The 20,514-nt window shown below is 53.2% G+C and overlaps 1 protein-coding gene across 7 annotated transcripts in view; it reads left to right on the top strand.

Annotated features, from left to right (window-relative positions):
• Positions 1-20,514, top strand: part of LOC137383764 (FYVE, RhoGEF and PH domain-containing protein 4-like) — a 448,993-nt gene that overhangs the window by 202,345 nt on the left and 226,134 nt on the right. For all 7 annotated transcript variants that reach the window (XR_010977458.1, XR_010977457.1, XR_010977456.1 and 4 more), the window contains 2 exons: positions 1,682-1,861; positions 6,260-6,464. Coding sequence is in view for 3 of the 7 variants with exons in the window: in XM_068056923.1 (XP_067913024.1) it covers positions 1,788-1,861; positions 6,260-6,464 (279 nt within the window). In the remaining 4 variants the exon portion in view is untranslated. The remainder of the gene's footprint in view (positions 1-1,681; positions 1,862-6,259; positions 6,465-20,514) is intronic.

The following is a 20,514-nucleotide window of genomic DNA, read 5'->3' as shown; positions in this document are numbered from 1 at the left end:
GAGGGAGAAGTGTGAGGCACGTCTGTGCACACCAGTCAGGAGAGTGAGAAGTGTAGTGCACGTCTGTGCACACCAGTCAGGAGAGTGAGCAGTGTGAGGCACGTCTGTGCACACCAGTCAGGAGAGGGAGAAGGTTGGGGCACGTCTGTGCACACCAGTCAGGAGATTGAGAAGTGTGAGGCACGTCTGCGCACACCAGTCAGGAGAGTGAGCAGAGTGAGGCATGTCTGTGCATACCAGTCAGGAGAGTGAGACGTGCGGGGCACGTCTGTGCACACCAGTCAGGAGAGTGAGAAGTGTGGGGCTCGTCAGTGCATACCAGTCAGGAGAGTGAGCAGTGTGCGGCATTTCTGTGCACACCAATCAGGAGAGGGAGCAGTGTGAGGCACGTCAGTGCACACCAGTCAGGAGAGTGAGATGTGTGGGGCACGTCAGTGCACACCAGTCAGGAGAGTGAGCAGTGTGAGGCACATCAGTGCACACCAGTCAGGAGAGTGAGCACTGTGAGGCACGTCTGTGCACACCAGTCAGGAGAGTGAGCAGTGTTAGGCACGCCTGTGCACACCAGTCAGGAGCACACTGCAGTTTGCATTGTTTTTGCTGATTTATTCAACTTTTGTGAAGAAAGGAAATTCTAACTAAGGGGCTGAAGCAGTGGAACACATTTACTATCACTTGAGCGGAGTGGATCAATACAATGAGTGACCATTTGGACACTTGTTTTGTCTGTGAGTCTGCTGCTCCTCTGCTGCAAACTGCAAGGCAGCAGCAAGCCCAGTTATGGCTGTTGTCTACCTTTGAGATTCACCCCTCAGAGCCAGGCTCTGTGTCCAGGCACTGCCTTTGGCCCAATTAGGGCTTTCGAATAAGGACAGCGTTGTGCTAGCGACGCAAACGCAGTGCGGGGTCGGGACCTGGAAAAGATCCGTCGTCAGATTCCCCACCCTGGATTGAAAATCCAGACTGTTAACTCTGTTCCTCTCTCCACAGTTGCTGCTGGACCTGCTGAGTATTTCCAGCACTTTCTGTTTTTATTGTATATTGATTGTACCTGGATAGTATGGTGGTTTGAAGTTCGCCACAATCATTTACAGGTCTGTGGGCAGGGATCTCTCCTAGTGTGTAACCAGGCATCCACCCATAGTAAACATCACTGGAACTCACCTCACTCATTGTAACATACTGTACCATCTGAGTGAGCTATATTGGATAAGCAGTCTGCTGTCCTCTCCGAGCCCTGTTACATACAGTGCTCACTCTTAGCACCTCAACATCTTAAAGCCTATCAGGCCCTAATTGAACCTGTCCAGTGCAGCAAGCCTAGTAATCTAAGCAATATGACAGCCACTCTGTGCCAACAGCATGCCACAGACACCAATGGGCACAATGCCTGCTTTTGATATTGGTTGAAGGAGGAACGTTGGTTTGGGCACAGAAAGCTCCCTTGCTGTTCCTCTAACCCTGTCATGGATCCTATTGTCCTAATGCTTCGTGAAGACAAGCAGAAGGATTCTCAGATTATTGGTCAGCTCTCTGAAGAGAGAAACAGTCTGGGGATCTTCAAGGGGAACATTAAGAACTAATACAAGGAGTGAGGAGCTGTGAGAGAGGGAGGATAATGGTGTGTGTGGGGCTCTCTGACCTTGCTCACTCTTACACTCAGTTTCCAACTTGTTTTCAGTTCTTCTATGAGGCTCTGTTTGCTGGTTCCTGAAGCAGCCTGTCTCCTGGAGGTGAATCAAGAGGACTGTGTGTGTGGTTAGGCCCTGGTCTGAGGGAGCGACGAGATGGAGACTGAGATGGAAGTGGAGGAACAGCTGAATACTGTGTCTCAGCTGATTAACTGCTTCGAAAAATGGAGGTAATGCAGTGAATAAATAACTGGGGAACAATGGTGTTGCTGATGGGGAACTCCAGTTGGGAGATGGGTCTAGTAACACTCTAATGTTAGAACTGTCTGCTGGAGTGGGATGGGACACAGATATTCTAACTAGATCTTGAGAAATGGGATCACCACTGTTATAGCCATCAGCTGGGGGATCTCACTGGCATTATAACCAGCTGGATTCTGCTGGGAGTGCCCTCCCTGCTGGGCTGTGCCAGGAGTGCTCTCCCCACTGGGCTGTGCTGGGAGCACCCTCACTGCTACTGCTGGGCTGTGCTGGGAGAGCTATTCCTGCTGGGCTGTGCTGGGATCATTTTCTCTGAAAGTCAGAAATGGTTACTACATTTTAAAAGTACCCCATTGGCTGTTCGGTGCTTGGTGACATCCTGAGGTTATGAAATGTGCTGTCGAAATGCAATTTGCTTTCTTTCGTTCATGCTCTCTTTCTTGCACATTCCCTATCCCTTCCTCTCCGCCCCTCCACCCTCTGCTGATCTGAGCTGCAACTGGAGTCTCTTTGAGTTCTATAAAATGCAGTAAACTCACCCTTTGGTGGAGAACAAACACTTAATTTTCCTGCCTTTGTTGGTCGGTTAGAGAGTTCGGTGGGTTAACTGCAGCACTGGGAGCACCTCTGTGAATTCAACTGTCCAAAATCTCTCTGGGTGAGAGCCCTCTGTGCAGGTGGCACTTCCCATCACCTCGAAATGGTTCAGTAGACTAAAGAAACAGGCAAAATGTTAGACTGCACAATATTTGTAACAGAGAACTAGAATCGGACCACGGGGAGCTGCTGCACACATTCAGATTGCTCCCAGATTCTTTACCAGTTCTTAGAGTAGCACATTGGTAAGGCAAAGTTCCATTAAGGTGTTTACTGTGATCCTGTCTCTACTCCATGTCCATACATACACCACCCAGCAGGGATAATGATCATGAGCACAGACCCGATTTCGATTCTCCCCTCACAGACCTCTCATCACCGAATCTAATTGTAGCACCCATTCCTGCCAGCACTGCCCAGTCTAGGTGGGGAATGCTGCATTGTTGGAGGTGCCATCTTTCAGATGAGATGTTAAACTGAGGCCCTCTCAGATATAAAAGATCCCAGGGCCACTACTGGTCAAAGAGCAATGGAACTCTCCCCAGGGTCCTGACTAATATTTATCCCTCCACCAACATCTCTAACACTGATTATCTGATCAGTATCTCATTGCTGTTTGTGGGATCTTGCTGTGTGCAAACTGGCCTTTTCGTTACAACAGTGACATGCTTCAAAAAGTACTTTATTGGCTGGAAAGCACTTTGGGATTTCCTGAAGCAAGTCTCTCTTTCCTACTCTCTTTCTAATACATAAACGAACAACACCGACGCAGGCCATTCAGCCCAACCAGACCATGCTGGCATTTACCCACCACATGAGCAAATAGTTCTAATTACATTTACCCACCCTTTCCTTTGTCGATCTCTGAACCTGTCCATGAATGTTGACATAGTCTCTGCCTCAGCCACTAACTCTGGAAGTAAATTCCACAGCCTTACAACTGTGTGTGTGAACAAGTTTCTCCTGCTCTGAGCTCTAAATCTCTTACATTTAATCTTGTATCTATGTCCATCAGCCACCCACTGTACACACAGCTCATACCAGAACTGTTGGGCATGAATAGATTCTAAAGTTTTGTGGAGATTTCTGCTTAAAAGATTGGAACAGGAATAGACCATTCAGCCCCTTGGGCATTAGATTGCAGGTGATCTTTCTATAGTTTCTCTCTATCTACCCTGTCAATTAATTTAATCTTCTGAAAGCAGCTCAATGATATCACCCCTTAATTTGCTTCAGCCAATGGAATACAAGCCTAATTTATTCCATCTGTCCTTATAATTTAACTCTTTTAACTCCAGTATTATTCAGGTGAATCTGCGCTGTACCCCATCGAAGACCAATATATCATTCTAAAGTCCAGTGAGCTCAGGCCCAACCTGCTCAGCCTTTCCTCATAAGACAAGCCCTTCATCCCAGGAATCAACTTGGTGAACCTTCTCTGACCTGCTTCTAATGCACGTATGTCCCTCCTTAAATAAGGAGACCAAAACTCTACACAGTACTCTAGTTGCGGTCTCACCAATACCCTGTACAGTTGTAGCAAGACTTCCCTACTTTTATACTCCATCCCTCTTGCAATAAAGGCCAACATTCCATTTGCCTTCCTAATTATTTGCTGCATCTGCATGCTAGCTTTTTGTGATTCATGTACAAGGGCACTGTCAGATACACCGGAAGTGCGATGATACAACAATCATGGACTAACTCTGAAGAGTTCTGAAAACGGACTTTCTCTTTAAAAATGAACTTTTATTTTAAACAGTGAACAATGGTCCAAAATGACCACCAAAGAAAAAGGGGATCAGCCTTTTGCGTATTCAAACTGACAAAGGCAAAGGATAAATCTTAAAATCTAAAAAGGTGTTAATGGAACCTATCCTACACCTATCCTAAAACATTCCATAATTGAACGTCTCCTTCTGAGACAAAGGAGGTGTGAAGTAGCCATGTCCTGGGCCATTGTGTGATCACCTTGGGGAAGAAACCAGAGTGTCTCCTAACAGGAGGTGAGAGATAACAGCTTTTCTTTAAAAAAAGACAGCCTGAGAAAGAGAGAGAGAAAGTGAGACTCACCCAGGAGTGAAGCAACATCTAACAGCTGACATTCCAACACAGTGGCGGCACAGTGGCGCAGTGGTTAGCACCGCAGCCTCACAGCTCCAGGGACCCGGGTTCGATTCTGGGTACTGCCTGTGTGGAGTTTGCAAGTTCTCCCTGTGTCTGCGTGGGTTTTCTCCGGGTGCTCCGGTTTCCTCCCACAAGCCAAAAGACTTGCAGGTTGATAGGTAAATTGGCCATTATAAATTGTCACTAGTATAGGTAGGTGGTAGGGAAATATCGGGACAGGTGGGGATGTTTGGTGGGAATATGGGATTAGTGTAGGATTAGTCTAAATGGGTGGTTGATGTTCGGCACAGACTCGGTGGGCCGAAGGGCCTGTCTCAGTGCTGTATCTCTAATCTAATCAAGCCAGAAAGCACATGCACTGCTGAAAAAATCTGACATCTACATTATACAACAGTGAGAGCTAGAAGTAAACCATCGTCTTCAACAGAACTGTCAACCAAGAGGAAAACCTACAATCATCTCAGGCCTGCATCCATCTAGAAATTGATTCTCAAGAGAATTCAACAGGTTTATTCCCCCCAGTGGAAGCCACCTTTCTTTTTCCCTTCCCCATCTGTTTCATCTCGTGTGTGTATGTTTGTGTGTGTGCACGAGCGAATGCCTGAGTGGATGTGATTGCTACACTTTTGGGATAAGGTGTATTGATCAATAAACAATTGATTTTCTGTTTATAAAAACCAACAAGAAAACCTGTCCCTGTATGGTTGTTTGAAAAAATAAACATCAAGGGGCTAAACTCCAATACAAACGCACTTGCTGCTGTCAGGTGCGGAACTGACGGGTGAGAACCACCCATTTCACACTAGTCTTCTCTTTTCTAGAGAAAAAAGCCCTAGCCTGTTTGAAGACACAGCAACATCATTGACAGTTGGGTGGAGCAGGTCTGGTGGGTGACCATAATGAAACTAGGCATATAAAAGGCCATGTGAGAGACTTCTTTACACATCAAGATTGGTGGGTGTTAAGGGCTGTGCCTGTCGATGCCATGTGACTCTGTCCTCCTGTGCTTTCTGAGCAGGCTGTCTTTAACAGACCAGGGTGAGTGGAAGCCTTCTCAAAGTGCCAGGCTTATGACCAATGTGGACATCACCATCCCAGCATCAGCGCAGGTTCCTGGCAGCAATCACCAAAATATACCTCTGCTGCCCATCACCACCACTGATTGAAAGAATGGATTAGTTGCAGTCCCTCAACTCAAGGGCCAAACCCCGAACCCAAGTCATTTCTGTGGCTCAGTTGGTAGCACTCTTGCTTCTATGTTGCAAGGTTCTGGGTTCAGGTCCCACTCCAGGCTTTGTATGTGACAGTCCAGTGCTGTACTGTTGGAGGTACTGCCTCCTGGCTGAGATGTTAAACTGAGGCCCGCACTGCTCAGGTGGGTGTAAAACGTCTGATGATATTATTTTGAAGAGCAGGGAAATCCCAGTGTCCTAACCAATATTTATCCCTCAATCAAAAACAGGTTATGTGTTCATTACCACATTGCTGTTTGGGAGAGCTTGCTGTGCACATACTGGCTGCTTGTGTTTCCAACATTACAACAGTAATCACACTTCAAAAAGTACCTCATTGACTGTAAAGCACATTGAGACATCTGGTGGTTGTGAAAGGCGCTACATAAACTCAAAGCTTTTATTTTCCAGACCCCATGTGGAGAGGAACGAGTTTTCAGGGCTGCCCACAAGTCCTGTTGAGAAAGATAGTAAAAGTTCCTTTCAGCTGCAAATTGAACCCTCAAAGCAGGCTCGATGGAGGAAGATATCCCGAACATTTCGACCAATTACCCAAGTTCAGAGAAGTCCACCGCCAACAGCAGAGAGCAATCAAATGGACAACGTTTCTCAAAAGGTATGAATACAGCATCCATGTAGTGGGAACACCCACATAGTGACAAAAACTGTCATGTAATAGTGATTTCTGCATGTTTAGAGGATATCAGGAGAGAGCTGGGCTACAAGCCCATCATTGGATCATTGAGCTCTGCAGTCAGTGTGGATTCACTGCAAACATTCCAAGGGGAACAGACTAAATGAACTGAGTTTGGAAAATAGGAACAGAAGTAGGACATTCAGCCCCTTGAATGATTACACAATGATCAGCAGACGTGTCTGGCCAAAATATCTACACATAGAATGTGGGTGGGTTGTTGGGGAAATGACACTTTATGCCCTCTTCTGGAACTTCAGGGCTCAGAATCTAGACGTATCCCTCTATCTCACTCCCCCAGTCTACCTATCCCTCTATTTCACTCCCCCAGTTTGCCTGTCACTCTATCACTCCCCCAGTCTGCGTGTCCCTCCATCTCACTCCCCCAGTCTGCCTGTCCCACTATCTCACTCCCCCAGTCTACCTGTCCCACAATCTCACTCCCCCAGTCTGCCTGTCTCACTAACTCCCTCCCGCAGGCTGCCTTCCCCTATATCACTCCCCCAGTCGACCTGTCCCTCCATCTCACTCTCCCGGTCTGCCTGTCCCTCTATCTCACTCCCCCAGTTTGCCTGTCCCTCTTTCTCACTCTTTCTGTCTGCCTGGCCTCTATGTCACTCCCTCAGTCTGACTGTCCCTCTATCTCACTCCCCCAGTCTGACTGTCCCTCTATCTCACTCCCCCGGTCTGCCTGTCCCTCTATCTCTCTCCCCCAGTCTTTCTGTCCCGCTATCTCACTCCCCCAGTCTGCCTGTCCCATTATTTCACTCCCCCAGCGTGTCTGTCCCACTATCTCACTCCCCCAGTCTGACTGTCCCTCTATATCACTCCCCTGGTCTGACTGTCCCTCTATCTCACTCCCCCGGTCTGCCTGTCGCTGTATCTCTCTCCCCCAGTGTGTCTGTCCCTCTATCTCACCCCCCCCCCCAGTCTGCCTGTCCCTCTACCTCACTCCCCCAGTGTGTCTGTCCCACTATCTTACGCCCCCAGTCTGTCTGTCCCTCTATCTCACCACCCCCCCCCAGTCTGCCTGTCCCTCTATCTCACTCTCCCAGTCTGCCTGTCCCTTTATTTCACTCCCCCAGTGTGCCTGTCCCTATATCTCACTCCCCCTGTCTGCCTGTCATTCTGTCTCACTCCCCCAGTCTGCCTGTCCATGTATCTCACTCTGCCAGTCGGCCTGTCCCTCTATCTAACTCTCCCAGTCTGCCTGTCCCTTTATCTCACTCCCCCGGTCTGCCTGTCACTCTATCACACCCTCCCGATCTGCCTGCCCGTCGATCTCACTCCCCCAGTCTGCCTGTCCCTCTGTCTCACTTCCCCAGTCTGCCTGTCCCTCTATCTCACACCCCCTGTCTTCCAGTCACTCTATCTCACGCCGCTAGTCTGCCTGTCCCTGTATCTCACTCCCCAAGTCTGCCTGTCCCTCTGTCCCACTACCCCAGTCTGCCTGTCCCTCCATCTCACTCTTGCATCTGCCTGTCCCTCCATCTCACACCCCCAATCTGCCTGTCCCTCCATCTCACTCCTCCAGTCTTCCTGTCCGTCCATCTCACTCTCCCAGTCTGCCTGTCCCTCTATCTTACTCCCCAACTCTGCCTGTCCCTCTATCTCACTCGCCCTGTCAGCCTGTCCCTCTTTCTCACTCCCCCAGGCTGCCTGCCCCTCTATCTCACTCCCCCTGTCTGCCTGTCCCTCTATCACACTCTCCCTGTCTGCCTGTCCCTCTATCACACTCTCCCTGTCTGACTGTCCCTCTATCTCACTCGCCAAGTCTGACTGTCCCTCTATCTCACTTCACCGGTCTGCCTCTCCCTGTATCTCACTCTCCCAGTCTGTCAGTCCCTCATCTCACTCTCCCAGTCTCACTATCCCTCTATCTCACTCCCCCAGTCTGCCTGTCACTTTATCTCACTCTCCCGGTCTGCCTGTCCCTCTATCGCACTCCCCAAGTCAGCCTGTCACTCTATCTCACTCGCCCAGAATCCTTGTCCCTCTATCTCCCTCCACCAGTTTGCCTGTCCCCCTATCTCACTACCACAGTCTGCCTATCCCTCTGTCGCATCCCCCAGTCTGTCTGTCCCTCGATCTCACTCCCCCAGTCTTCCTGTCCCGCTATCTCTCTCTCCCAGTCTGTCGGTCCCTCTATCTCACTCTCCCAGTCTGTCTATCCCTCTATCTCACTCCCCCAGTCTTCCTGTCCCGCTATCTCACTCTCCCAGTCTGCCTGACCCTTTCTTTCACTCCCCCAGTGTGTCTGTCCCACTATCTCACTCCCCCAGTCTGACTGTCCCTCTATCTCAAACCCCCGGTCTGCCTGTCCCTGTATCTCTCTCTCCCAGTCTGCCTGTCCCTTTATTTCACTCCCCCAGTGTGTCTGTCCCACTATCTTACTCCCCCAGTCTGTCTGTCCCTCTATCTCACCCCTGCAGTCTGCCTGTCCCTCTATCTCACTCCTCCAGTGTGTCTGTCACTCTATCTCCCTCCCCAAGTCTGCCTCTCCCTCTATCGCACTCCCCCATTCTGCCTGCCCATCTATCTCACACTCCCAGTCTGCGTGTCGCTCCATCTCACTCCCCCAGTTTGCCTGTCCCCCTATCTCACTCCCCCAGTCTGCCTGTCCCTCTTTCTCACTCTCTCTGTCTGCCTGGCCTCTATCTCACTCCCTCAGTCTGACTGTCGCTCTATCTCACTCCCCCTGTCTGAAAGTCCCTGTATCTCTCTCTCCCAGTCTGTCGGTCCCTCTATCTTACTCTCCCAGTCTGTCTATCCCTCTATCTCACTCCCCCTGTCTTCCTGTCCCACTATCTCACTCTCCCAGTCTGCCTGTCCCTTTATTTCACTCCCCCAGTGTGTCTGTCCCACTATCTTACTCTCCCAGTCTGTCTATCCCTCGATCTCACTCCCCCGTCTTCCTGTCCCGCTATCTCACTCTCCCAGTCTGTCTGTCCCTCTATCTCACCCCCCCAGTCTGCCTGTCCCTCTATCTCACACCCCCAGTCTTCCGGTCCCACTATCTCTCTCTCCCATTCTGCCTGTCCCACTATCTCACTCCCCCAGTCTGCCTATCCCTCTATCTCACTCCCCAAGTCTGCCTGTCCCTCTATATCACTCTCCCAGTCTGCCTGTCCCTATGTCTCACTTCCCCAGTCTGCCTGTCCCGCTATCTCACTCCCCCGGTCTGCCTATCCCTGTGTCTCACTCTCCCAGTCTGTCGGTCCCTCTATCTCACTCTCCCAGTCTGTCTATCCCTCTATCTAACTCCCCCAGTCTGCCTGTCACTTTTTCTCTCTCTCCCAGTCTGCCTGTCCCTCTTTCTCACTCTCTCTGTCTGCCTGTCTCTTTATTTCACTCCCCCAGTGTGACTGACCCTCTATCTCACTCCCCCAGTCTGACTGTCCCTCTATCTCACTCCCCCGGTCTGCCAGTCCCTGTATCTCTCTCTCCCAGTCTGTCGGTCCCTCTATCTCACTCTCCCAGTCTGTCTATCCCTCTATCTCACTCTCCCAGTCTGCCTGACCCTTTCTTTCACTCCCCCAGGGTGTCTGTCCCACTATCTCACTCCCCCAGTCTGACTGTCCCTCTATCTCACTCCCCCAGTCTCCCGTCCATCCATCTCACTCCTCACTCTGCCTGTCCCATTATCTCAGTCGCCCAGTCTGCCTGTCACTTTATCTCACTCCCCCAGTCTGCCTATCCCTCTATCTCACTCCCCAAATCTGCCTGTCACTCTATCTCACTCGCCCAGACTGCCTGTCCCTCTATCTCACGCCGCCAGTCTGCCTGTCCCTCTAATATAAAAGCAAAATACTGCGGATGCTGGAAATCTGAAACAAAAACAAGAAATGCTGGATTCACTCAGCAGGTCTGGCAGCATCTGTGGAAAGAGAAGCAGAGTTAACGTTTCAGGTCAGTGACCCTTCTTCGGCGTTCCGAAGAAGGGTCACTGACCCGAAACGTTAACCCTGCTTCTCTTTCCACAGATGCTGCCAGACCTGCTGAGTGAATCCAGCATTTCTTGTTTTTGTGCCTGTCCCTCTATCTCCCTCCCCCAGTTTGCCTGTCCCCCTATCGCACTCCCCTTTGTCTGCCTGCCCGTCTATCTCACTCCCCCAGTCTGCCTGTCCCTCTGTCTCACTTCCCCAGTCTGCCTGTCCTGCTATCTCACTCCCGCGGTCTGCCTATCCCTGTGTCTCACTCTCCCAGTCTGTCGGTCCCTCTATCTCACTATCTCAGTCTGTCTATCCCTCTATCTCACTCCCCCAGTCTTCCTGTCCCGCTATCTCACTCTCCCAGTCTGCCTGACCCTTTCTTTCACTCCCCCAGTGTGTCTGTCCCACTATCTCACTCCCCCAGTCTGACTGTCCCTCTATCTCAAACCCCCGGTCTGCCTGTCCCTGTATCTCTCTCTCCCAGTCTGCCTGTCCCTTTATTTCACTCCCCCAGTGTGTCTGTCCCACTATCTTACTCCCCCAGTCTGTCTGTCCCTCTATCTCACCCTTGCAGTCTGCCTGTCCCTCTATCTCACTCCTCCAGTGTGTCTGTCACTCTATCTCCCTCCCCAAGTCTGCCTCTCCCTCTATCGCACTCCCCCATTCTGCCTGCCCATCTATCTCACACTCCCAGTCTGCGTGTCGCTCCATCTCACTCCCCCAGTTTGCCTGTCCCCCTATCTCACTCCCCCAGTCTGCCTGTCCCTCTTTCTCACTCTCTCTGTCTGCCTGGCCTCTATCTCACTCCCTCAGTCTGACTGTCGCTCTATCTCACTCCCCCTGTCTGAAAGTCCCTGTATCTCTCTCTCCCAGTCTGTCGGTCCCTCTATCTTACTCTCCCAGTCTGTCTATCCCTCTATCTCACTCCCCCTGTCTTCCTGTCCCACTATCTCACTCTCCCAGTCTGCCTGTCCCTTTATTTCACTCCCCCAGTGTGTCTGTCCCACTATCTTACTCTCCCAGTCTGTCTATCCCTCGATCTCACTCCCCCGTCTTCCTGTCCCGCTATCTCACTCTCCCAGTCTGTCTGTCCCTCTATCTCACCCCCCCAGTCTGCCTGTCCCTCTATCTCACACCCCCAGTCTTCCGGTCCCACTATCTCTCTCTCCCATTCTGCCTGTCCCACTATCTCACTCCCCCAGTCTGCCTATCCCTCTATCTCACTCCCCAAGTCTGCCTGTCCCTCTATATCACTCTCCCAGTCTGCCTGTCCCTATGTCTCACTTCCCCAGTCTGCCTGTCCCGCTATCTCACTCCCCCGGTCTGCCTATCCCTGTGTCTCACTCTCCCAGTCTGTCGGTCCCTCTATCTCACTCTCCCAGTCTGTCTATCCCTCTATCTAACTCCCCCAGTCTGCCTGTCACTTTTTCTCTCTCTCCCAGTCTGCCTGTCCCTCTTTCTCACTCTCTCTGTCTGCCTGTCTCTTTATTTCACTCCCCCAGTGTGACTGACCCTCTATCTCACTCCCCCAGTCTGACTGTCCCTCTATCTCACTCCCCCGGTCTGCCAGTCCCTGTATCTTTCTCTCCCAGTCTGTCGGTCCCTCTATCTCACTCTCCCAGTCTGTCTATCCCTCTATCTCACTCTCCCAGTCTGCCTGACCCTTTCTTTCACTCCCCCAGGGTGTCTGTCCCACTATCTCACTCCCCCAGTCTGACTGTCCCTCTATCTCACTCCCCCAGTCTCCCGTCCATCCATCTCACTCCTCACTCTGCCTGTCCCATTATCTCAGTCGCCCAGTCTGCCTGTCACTTTATCTCACTCCCCCAGTCTGCCTATCCCTCTATCTCACTCCCCAAATCTGCCTGTCACTCTATCTCACTCGCCCAGACTGCCTGTCCCTCTATCTCACGCCGCCAGTCTGCCTGTCCCTCTAATATAAAAGCAAAATACTGCGGATGCTGGAAATCTGAAACAAAAACAAGAAATGCTGGATTCACTCAGCAGGTCTGGCAGCATCTGCGGAAAGAGAAGCAGAGTTAACGTTTCAGGTCAGTGACCCTTCTTCGGCGTTCCGAAGAAGGGTCACTGACCCGAAACGTTAACTCTGCTTCTCTTTCCACAGATGCTGCCAGACCTGCTGAGTGAATCCAGCATTTCTTGTTTTTGTGCCTGTCCCTCTATCTCCCTCCCCCAGTTTGCCTGTCCCCCTATCGCACTCCCCTTTGTCTGCCTGCCCGTCTATCTCACTCCCCCAGTCTGCCTGTCCCTCTGTCTCACTTCCCCAGTCTGCCTGTCCCGCTATCTCACTCCCGCGGTCTGCCTATCCCTGTGTCTCACTCTCCCAGTCTGTCGGTCCCTCTATCTCACTATCTCAGTCTGTCTATCCCTCTATCTAACTCCCCCAGTCTGTCTGTCCCTCTATCTCACCCCCCCCCAGTCTGCCTGTCCCTCTATCTCACTCTCCCAGTCTGCCTGTCTCTTTATTTCACTCCCCCAGTGTGACTGTCCCTATATCTCACTCCCCCTGTCTGCCTGTCATTCTGTCTCACTCCCCCAGTCTGCCTGTCCATGTATCTCTCTCTGCCAGTCGGCCTGTCGCTCTATCTCACTCTCCCAGTCTGCCTGTCCCTTTATCTCACTCCCCCAGTCTGGCTGTCACTCTATCACACCCTCCCAATCTGCCTGCCCGTCTATCTCACTCCCCCAGTCTGCCTGTCCCTCTGTCTCACTTCCCCAGTCTGCCTGTCCCCTTATCTCACTCCCCCTGTCTTTCAGTCACTCTATCTCACGCTGCTAGTCTGCCTGTCCCTGTATCTCACTCCGCAAGTCTGCCTGTCCATCTATCCCACGACCCCAGTCTGCCTGTCCCTCCATCTCACTCTTCCATCTGCCTGTCCCTCCATCTCACTCCCCCAATCTGCCTGTCTCTCCAGCTCACTCCTCCAGTCTGCCAGTCCGTCCATCTCACTCTCCCAGTCTGCCTGTCCCCCTATCGCACTCCCCTTTGTCTGCCTCACCCGTCTATCTCACTCCCCCAGTCTGCCTGTCCCTCTATCTCACTCCCCCGGTCTGCCGATCCCTGTATCTCCCTCTCCCAGTCTGTCGGTCCCTCTATCTCACTCTCCCAGTCTGTCTATCCATCTATCTCATTCCCCAAGTCTGCCTGTCACTCTATGTCACTCGCCCAGACTGCCTGTCCGTCAATCTCACTGCGCTAGTCTGCCTGTCCCTCTATCGCCCTCGCCAAGTCTGCCTGTCCCTCTATCGCACTCCCCCATTCTGCCTGCCCATCTATCTCACTCTCCCAGTCTGCGTGTCGCTCCATCTCACTCCCCCAGTTTGCCTGTCCTCCTATCTCACTCCCCCAGTCTGCCTGTCACTCTGTCTCACTCCCCAAGTCTGCCTGTCCCTCTATCTCACTCCCCCGGTCTGCCTGTCCCTGTATCTCTCTCTCCCAGTCTGTCGGTCCCTCTATCTCACTCTCCCAGTCTGTCTATCCCTCTATCTCACTCCCCCAGTCTTCCTGTCCCGCTATCTCACTCTCCCAGTCTGCCTGTCCCTTTATTTCACTCCCCCAGTGTGTCTGTCCCACTATCTCACTCCCCCAGTCTGACTGTCCCTCTATCTCATACCCCCGGTCTGCCTGTCCCTGTATCTCTCTCTCCCAGTCTGTCGGTCCCTCTATCTTACTCTCCCAGTCTGTCTATCCCTCTATCTCACTCCCCCTGTCTTCCTGTCCCGCTATCTCACTGTCCCAGTCTGCCTGTCCCTTTATTTCACTTCCCCAGTGTGTCTGTCGCATTATCTCACTCCCCCAGTCTGTCGGTCCCTCTATCACACTCTCCCAGTCTGTCTATCCCTCGATCTCACTCCCCCAGTCTTCCTGTCCCGCTTTCTCACTCTTCCAGTCTGCCTGTCCCTTTATTTCACTCCCCCAGTGTGTCTGTCCCACTATCTTACTCCCCCAGTCTGTCTGTCCCTCTATCTCACCCCCCCAGTCTGCCTGTCCCTCGATCTCACTCCCCCAATGTTTCTGTCCCACTATCTTACTCCCCCAGTCTGCCTGTCCCTCTATCTCACTCTCCCAGTCTGCCTGTCCCTTTATTTCGCTCCCCCAGTGTGCCTGTCCCTATATCTCACTCCCCCTGTCTGCCTGTCATTCTGTCTCACTCCCCCAGTCTGCCTGTCCATGTATCTCTCTCTGCCAGTTGGCCTGTCCCTTTATCTCACTCCCCCGGTCTCCCTGTCACTCTATCACACCCTCCCAGTCTGCCTGCCCGTCTATCTCACTCCCGCAGTCTGCCTGTCCCTCTGTCTCACTTCCCCAGTCTGCCTGTCCCTCTATCTCACTCCCCCTGTCTTCCAGTCACTCTATCTCATGCCGCTAGTCTGCCTGTCCCTGTATCTCACTCCCCAAGTCTGCCTGTCCCTCTATCCCACTACCCCAGTCTGCCTGTCCCTCCATCTCACTCTTCCATCTGCCTGTCCCTCCATCTCACTCCCCCAATCTGCCTGTCCCTCCATCTCACTCCTCCAGTCTGCCTGTCTGTCCATCTCACTCTCCCATTCTGCCTGTCCCTCTATCTCACTCTCCCTGTCAGCCTGTCCCTCTTTCTCACTCTCCCAGGCTGCCTGTCCCTCTATCTCACTCCCCCTGTCTGCCTGTCCCTCTGTCACACTCTCCCTGTCTGCCTGTCCCTCTATGTCACTCCCTCAGTCTGACTGTCCCTCTATCTCACTCGCCCAGTCAGACTGTCCCTCTATCTCACTCCACCGGTCTGCCTATCCCTGTATCTCACTCTCCCAGTCTGTCGGTCCCTCTATCTCACTCTCCCAGTCTGTCTATCCCTCTATCTCACTCCCCCAGTCTGCCTGTCACTTTATCTCACTCTCCCGGTCTGCCTGTCCCTGTATCTCACTCCCCAAGTCTGCCTGTCCCTCTATCCCACTACCCCAGTCTGCCTGTCCCTCCATCTCACTCTTCCATCTGCCTGTCCCTCCATCTCACTCCCCCAATCTGCCTGTCCCTCCATCTCACTCCTCCAGTCTGCCTGTCTCTCCATCTCACTCTCCCATTCTGCCTGTCCCTCTATCTTACTCCCCCACTCTGCCTGTCCCTCTATCTCACTCTCCCTGTCAGCCTGTCCCTCTTTCTCACTCTCCCAGGCTGCCGGTCCCTCTATCTCACTCCCCCTGTCTGCCTGTCCCTCTGTCACACTCTCCCTGTCTGCCTGTCCCTCTATGTCACTCCCTCAGTCTGACTGTCCCTCTATCTCACTCGCCCAGTCAGACTGTCCCTCTATCTCACTCCACCGGTCTGCCTATCCCTGTATCTCACTCTCCCAGTCTGTCGGTCCCTCTATCTCACTCTCCCAGTCTGTCTATCCCTCTATCTCACTCCCCCAGTCTGCCTGTCACTTTATCTCACTCTCCCGGTCTGCCTGTCCCTCTTTCTCACTCTCCCAGGCTGCCTGTCCCTCTATCTCACTCCCCCTGTCTGCCTGTCCCTCTGTCACACTCTCCCTGTCTGCCTGTCCCTCTATGTCACTCCCTCAGTCTGACTGTCCCTCTATCTCACTCGCCCAGACTACCTGACCCTCTATCTCACGCCGCCAGTCTGCCTGTCCCTCTATCTCCCTCCCCCAGTCTGCCTCTCCCTCCATCGCACTCCCCCATTCTGCCTGCCCATCTATTTCACTCTCCCAGTCACCCTGTCGCTCTATCTCACTCCCCCAGTTTGCCTGTCCCCCTATCTCACTACCCCAGTCTGCCTGTCCCACTGTTGCATCCCCCAGTCTGCCTGTCCCTCGATCTCACTCCCCCAGTCTGCCTGTCCCTCTATCTCACTGCCCCAGTCTCCCTCTCCCAGTATCTCGCTCTCCCAGTCTGGCTCTCCCTCTATCTCACTCCCCCAGTCTGTCTGACCTTCTATCTCACTCCCACCGTCTACCTGTCCCTCTATCTCACTCCCCCAGTCTTCCGGTCCCACTATCTCTCTCTCCCAGTCTGCCTGTCCCTCTATTTCACTCCTCCAGTCTGCCTGTCCCTCTATCGCACTATCCCAGTCTGCCTGTCCCTCTATCTCACTCCCCTAGTCTGCCTGTCCCTCTATCTCCCTGCCGCAGTCTGCCTGTCCCTCTATCTCACACCCCCAGTTTGTCTGTCCCTCTATCTCACTCCCCCAATCTGCCTATCCATCTATTTCACTCCTCCAGTCTGCCTGTCCCTCGATCTAACTTCATGAGTCTGCCTGTCCCATTATCTCAGTCGCGCAGTCGGCCTGTCACTTTATCTCACTCTCCCGGTCTGCCTGTCCCTCTATCTCACTCCCCCAGTCTGCCTGTCCCTCTGTTTCACATCCGCTGTCTGCCTGTCCCTCTATCTCACTCTCCCAGTTGCCTGTCTCTCTATCTCACTCCCCCAGTTTGCCTGTCCCCCTATCGCACTCCCCTTTGTCTGCCTGCCCGTCTATCTCACTCCCCCAGTCTCCCGTCCATCCATCTCACTCCTCACTCTGCCTGTCCCATTATCTCAATCGCCCAGTCTGCCTGTCACTTTATCGCACTCCCCTTTGTCTGCCTGCCCGTCTGTCTCACTCCCCCAGTCTGCCTGTCCCTCTGTCTCACTTCCCCAGTCTGCCTGTCCCTCTATCTCACTCCCCCGGTCTGCCTATCCCTGTGTCTCATTCTCCCAGTCTGTCGGTCCCTCTATCTCACTCTCCCAGTCTGTCTGTCCCTCTATCTAACTCCCCCAGTCTGCCTGTCACTTTATTTCTCTCTCCCAGTCTGCCTGTCCCTCTTTGTCACTCTCTCTGTCTGCCTGAACTCTATGTCACTCCCTCAGTCTGCCTGTCCCACTATCTCACTCCCGCAGTCTGCCTGTCCCACTATCTCAGTCGCCCAGTCTGCCTGTCACTTTATCTCACTCTCCCGGCCTGCCTGTCCCTCTATCTCACTCCCCCAGTCTGTCTGTCCCTCTATCTCACTCCCCAAGTCTGCCTGTCAATCTACCACACTCGCCCAGACTGTGTGTCCCTCTATCTCACTCCCCCAGTCTGTCTCTGCCTCTATCGCTCTCTCCCAGTCTGCCTGCCCATCTATCTCACTCTCCCAGTTGCCTGTCGCTCTATCTCACTGCCCCAGTTTGCCTGTCCCCCTAACGCACTCCCCTTTGTCTGCCTGCCCGTCTATCTCACTCCCCCAGTCTGCCTGTCCCTCTGTCTCACTTCCCCAGTCGGCCTGTCCCTCTATCTGACTCCCCCTGTCTTACAGTCACTTTATCTCACTCTCCCGGTTTTCTGTCCCTCTATCTCACTCCCCCAGTCTGTCTGTCCCTCTGTCTCACTCCCCCAGTCTGCCTTTCCCACTATCTCACTCTCCCAGTCTGCCGGTCGCTTTATCTCACTCCCCCAGTCTGCCAATCCCTTTATCTCACTCCCCAAGTCTTCCTGTCACTCTATCTTACTCTCCCAGTCTGCCGGTCGCTTTATCTCACTCCCCCAGTCTGCCAATCCCTTTATCTCACTCCCCCGGTCTGCCTGTCCCTCTATCTCACTCCCCCAGTCTCCCGTCCATCCATCTCACTCCTCTGTCTGCCTGTCCCTCTATCACACTCTCCCTGTCTGCCTGTCCCTCTATGTCACTCCCTCAGTCTGACTGTCCCTCTATCTCACTCGCCCAGTCTGACTGTCCCTCTATCTCACTCCACCGGTCTGCGTATCCCTGTATCTCACTCTCCCAGTCTGTCGGTCCCTCTATCTCACTCTCCCAGTCTGTCTATCCCTCTATCTCACTCCCCCAGTCTGCCTGTCACTTTATCTCACTCTCCCGGTCTGCCTGTCCCTCTATCTCACTCCCGAAGTCTGCCTGTCACTCCATGTCACTTGCCCAGACTGCCTGACCCTCTATCTCATGCCACCAGTCTGCCTGTCCCTCTATCTCCCTCCCCCAGTCTGCCTCTCCCTCTATCGCACTCCCCCATTCTGCCTGCCCATCTATTTCACTCTCCCAGTCACCCTGTCGCTCTATCTCACTCCCCCAGTTTGCCTGTCCCCCTATCTCACTACCCCAGTCTGCCTGTCCCACTGTCGCATCCCCCAGTCTGCCTGTCCCTCGATCTCACTCCCCCAGTCTGCCTGTCCCTCTATCTCACTGCCCCAGTCTCCCTCTCCCAGTATCTCGCTCTCCCAGTCTGGCTCTCCCTCTATCTCACTCCCCCAGTCTGTCTGACCTTCTATCTCACTCCCACCGTCTACCTGTCCCTCTATCTCACACCCCCAGTCTTCCGGTCCCACTATCTCTCTCTCCCAGTCTGCCTGACCCTCTATTTCACTCCCCCAGTCTGCCTGTCCCTCTATCGCACTACCCCAGTCTGCCTGTCCCTCTATCTCACTCCCCTAGTCTGCCTGTCCCTCTATCTCCCTGCCGCAGTCTGCCTGTCCCTCTATCTCACACCCCCAGTTTGTCTGTCCCTCTATCTCACTCCCCCAATCTGCCTATCCATCTATTTCACTCCTCCAGTCTGCCTGTCCCTCGATCTAACTTCATGAGTCTGCCTGTCCCTCTATCTCACTCCCCCAGTCTCCCGTCCATCCATCTCACTCCCCAGTTTGCCTGTCCCATTATCTCAGTCGCGCAGTCAGCCTGTCACTTTATCTCACTCTCCCGGTCTGCCTGTCCCTCTATCTCACTCCCCCAGTCTGCCTGTCCCTCTGTCTCACACCCGCTGTCTGCCTGTCCCTCTATCTCACTCTCCCAGTTGCCTGTCTCTCTATCTCACTCCCCCAGTTTGCCTGTCCCCCTATCGCACTCCCCTTTGTCTGCCTGCCCGTCTATCTCGCTCCCCCAGTCTTCCGTCCATCCATCTCACTCCTCACTCTGCCTGTCCCATTATCTCAGTCTCCCAGTCTGCCTGTCACTTTATCACACTCCCCTTTGTCTGCCTGCCCGTCGATCTCACTCCCCCAGTCTGCCTGTCCCTCTGTCTCACTTCCCCAGTCGGCCTGTCCGTCTATCTGACTCCCCCTGTCTTACAGTCACTTTATCTCACTCTCCCGGTCTTCTGTCCCTCTATCTCACTCCCCCAGTCTGTCTGTCCCTCTGTCTCACTCCCCCAGTCTGCCTTTCCCACTATCTCACTCTCCCAGTCTGCCGGTCGCTTTATCTCACTCCCCCAGTCTGCCTGTCTCTTTATCTCACTCCCCCTGTCTGCCTGTCATTCTGTCTCACTCACCCAGTCTGCCTGTCCATGTATCTCTCTCTGCCAGTCGGTCTTTCCCTCTATCTCACCCTGCCAGTCTGCCTGTCCCTTTATCTCACTCTCCCGGTCTGCCTGTCCCTCTATCTCACTCCCCCAGTCTCCCGTCCATCCATCTCACTCCTCAGTCTGCCTGTCCCTCCATCTCACTCTTCCATCTGCCTGTCCCTCCATCTCACTCCCCCAATCTACCTGTCCCTCCATCTCACTCCTCCAGTCTGCCTGTCCGTCCATCTCACTCTCCCAATCTGCTTGTCCCTCTATCTTACTCCACCACTCTGCCTGTCCCTCTATCTCACTCTCCCTGTCAGCCTGTCCCTCTTTCTCACTCCCCCAGGCTGCCTGTCCCTCTATCTCACTCCCCCTGTCTGCCTGTTCCTCTATCACACTCTCCCTGTCTGCCTGTCCCTCTATGTCACTCCCTCAGTCTGACTGTCCTTCTATCTCACTCGCCCAGTCTGACTGTCCCTCTATCTCACTCCACCGGTCTGCCTATCGCTATATCTCACTCTCCCAGTCTGTCGGTCCCTCTATCTCACTCTCCCAGTCTGTCTATCCCTCTATCTCACTCTCCCAGTCTGCCTGTCACTTTATCTCACTCTCCCGGTCTGCCTGTCCCTCTATCTCACTCCCCGGTCTGCTGTCACTCTATCTCACTCGTCCAGACTGCCTGTCCCTCGATCTCACTCCGCCAGTCTTCCTGTCCCTCTATCTCCCTCCCCCAGTCTGCCTCTCCCTCTATCGCACTTCCCCATTCTGCCTGCCCATCTATCTCATCTCCC

The sequence above is a fragment of the Heterodontus francisci genome, chromosome 25 (assembly GCF_036365525.1).
Source record: "Heterodontus francisci isolate sHetFra1 chromosome 25, sHetFra1.hap1, whole genome shotgun sequence".
In the NCBI taxonomy this organism is placed as follows: domain Eukaryota; kingdom Metazoa; phylum Chordata; class Chondrichthyes; order Heterodontiformes; family Heterodontidae; genus Heterodontus; species Heterodontus francisci.
This window is presented reverse-complemented; position numbering and strand designations above follow the sequence as displayed.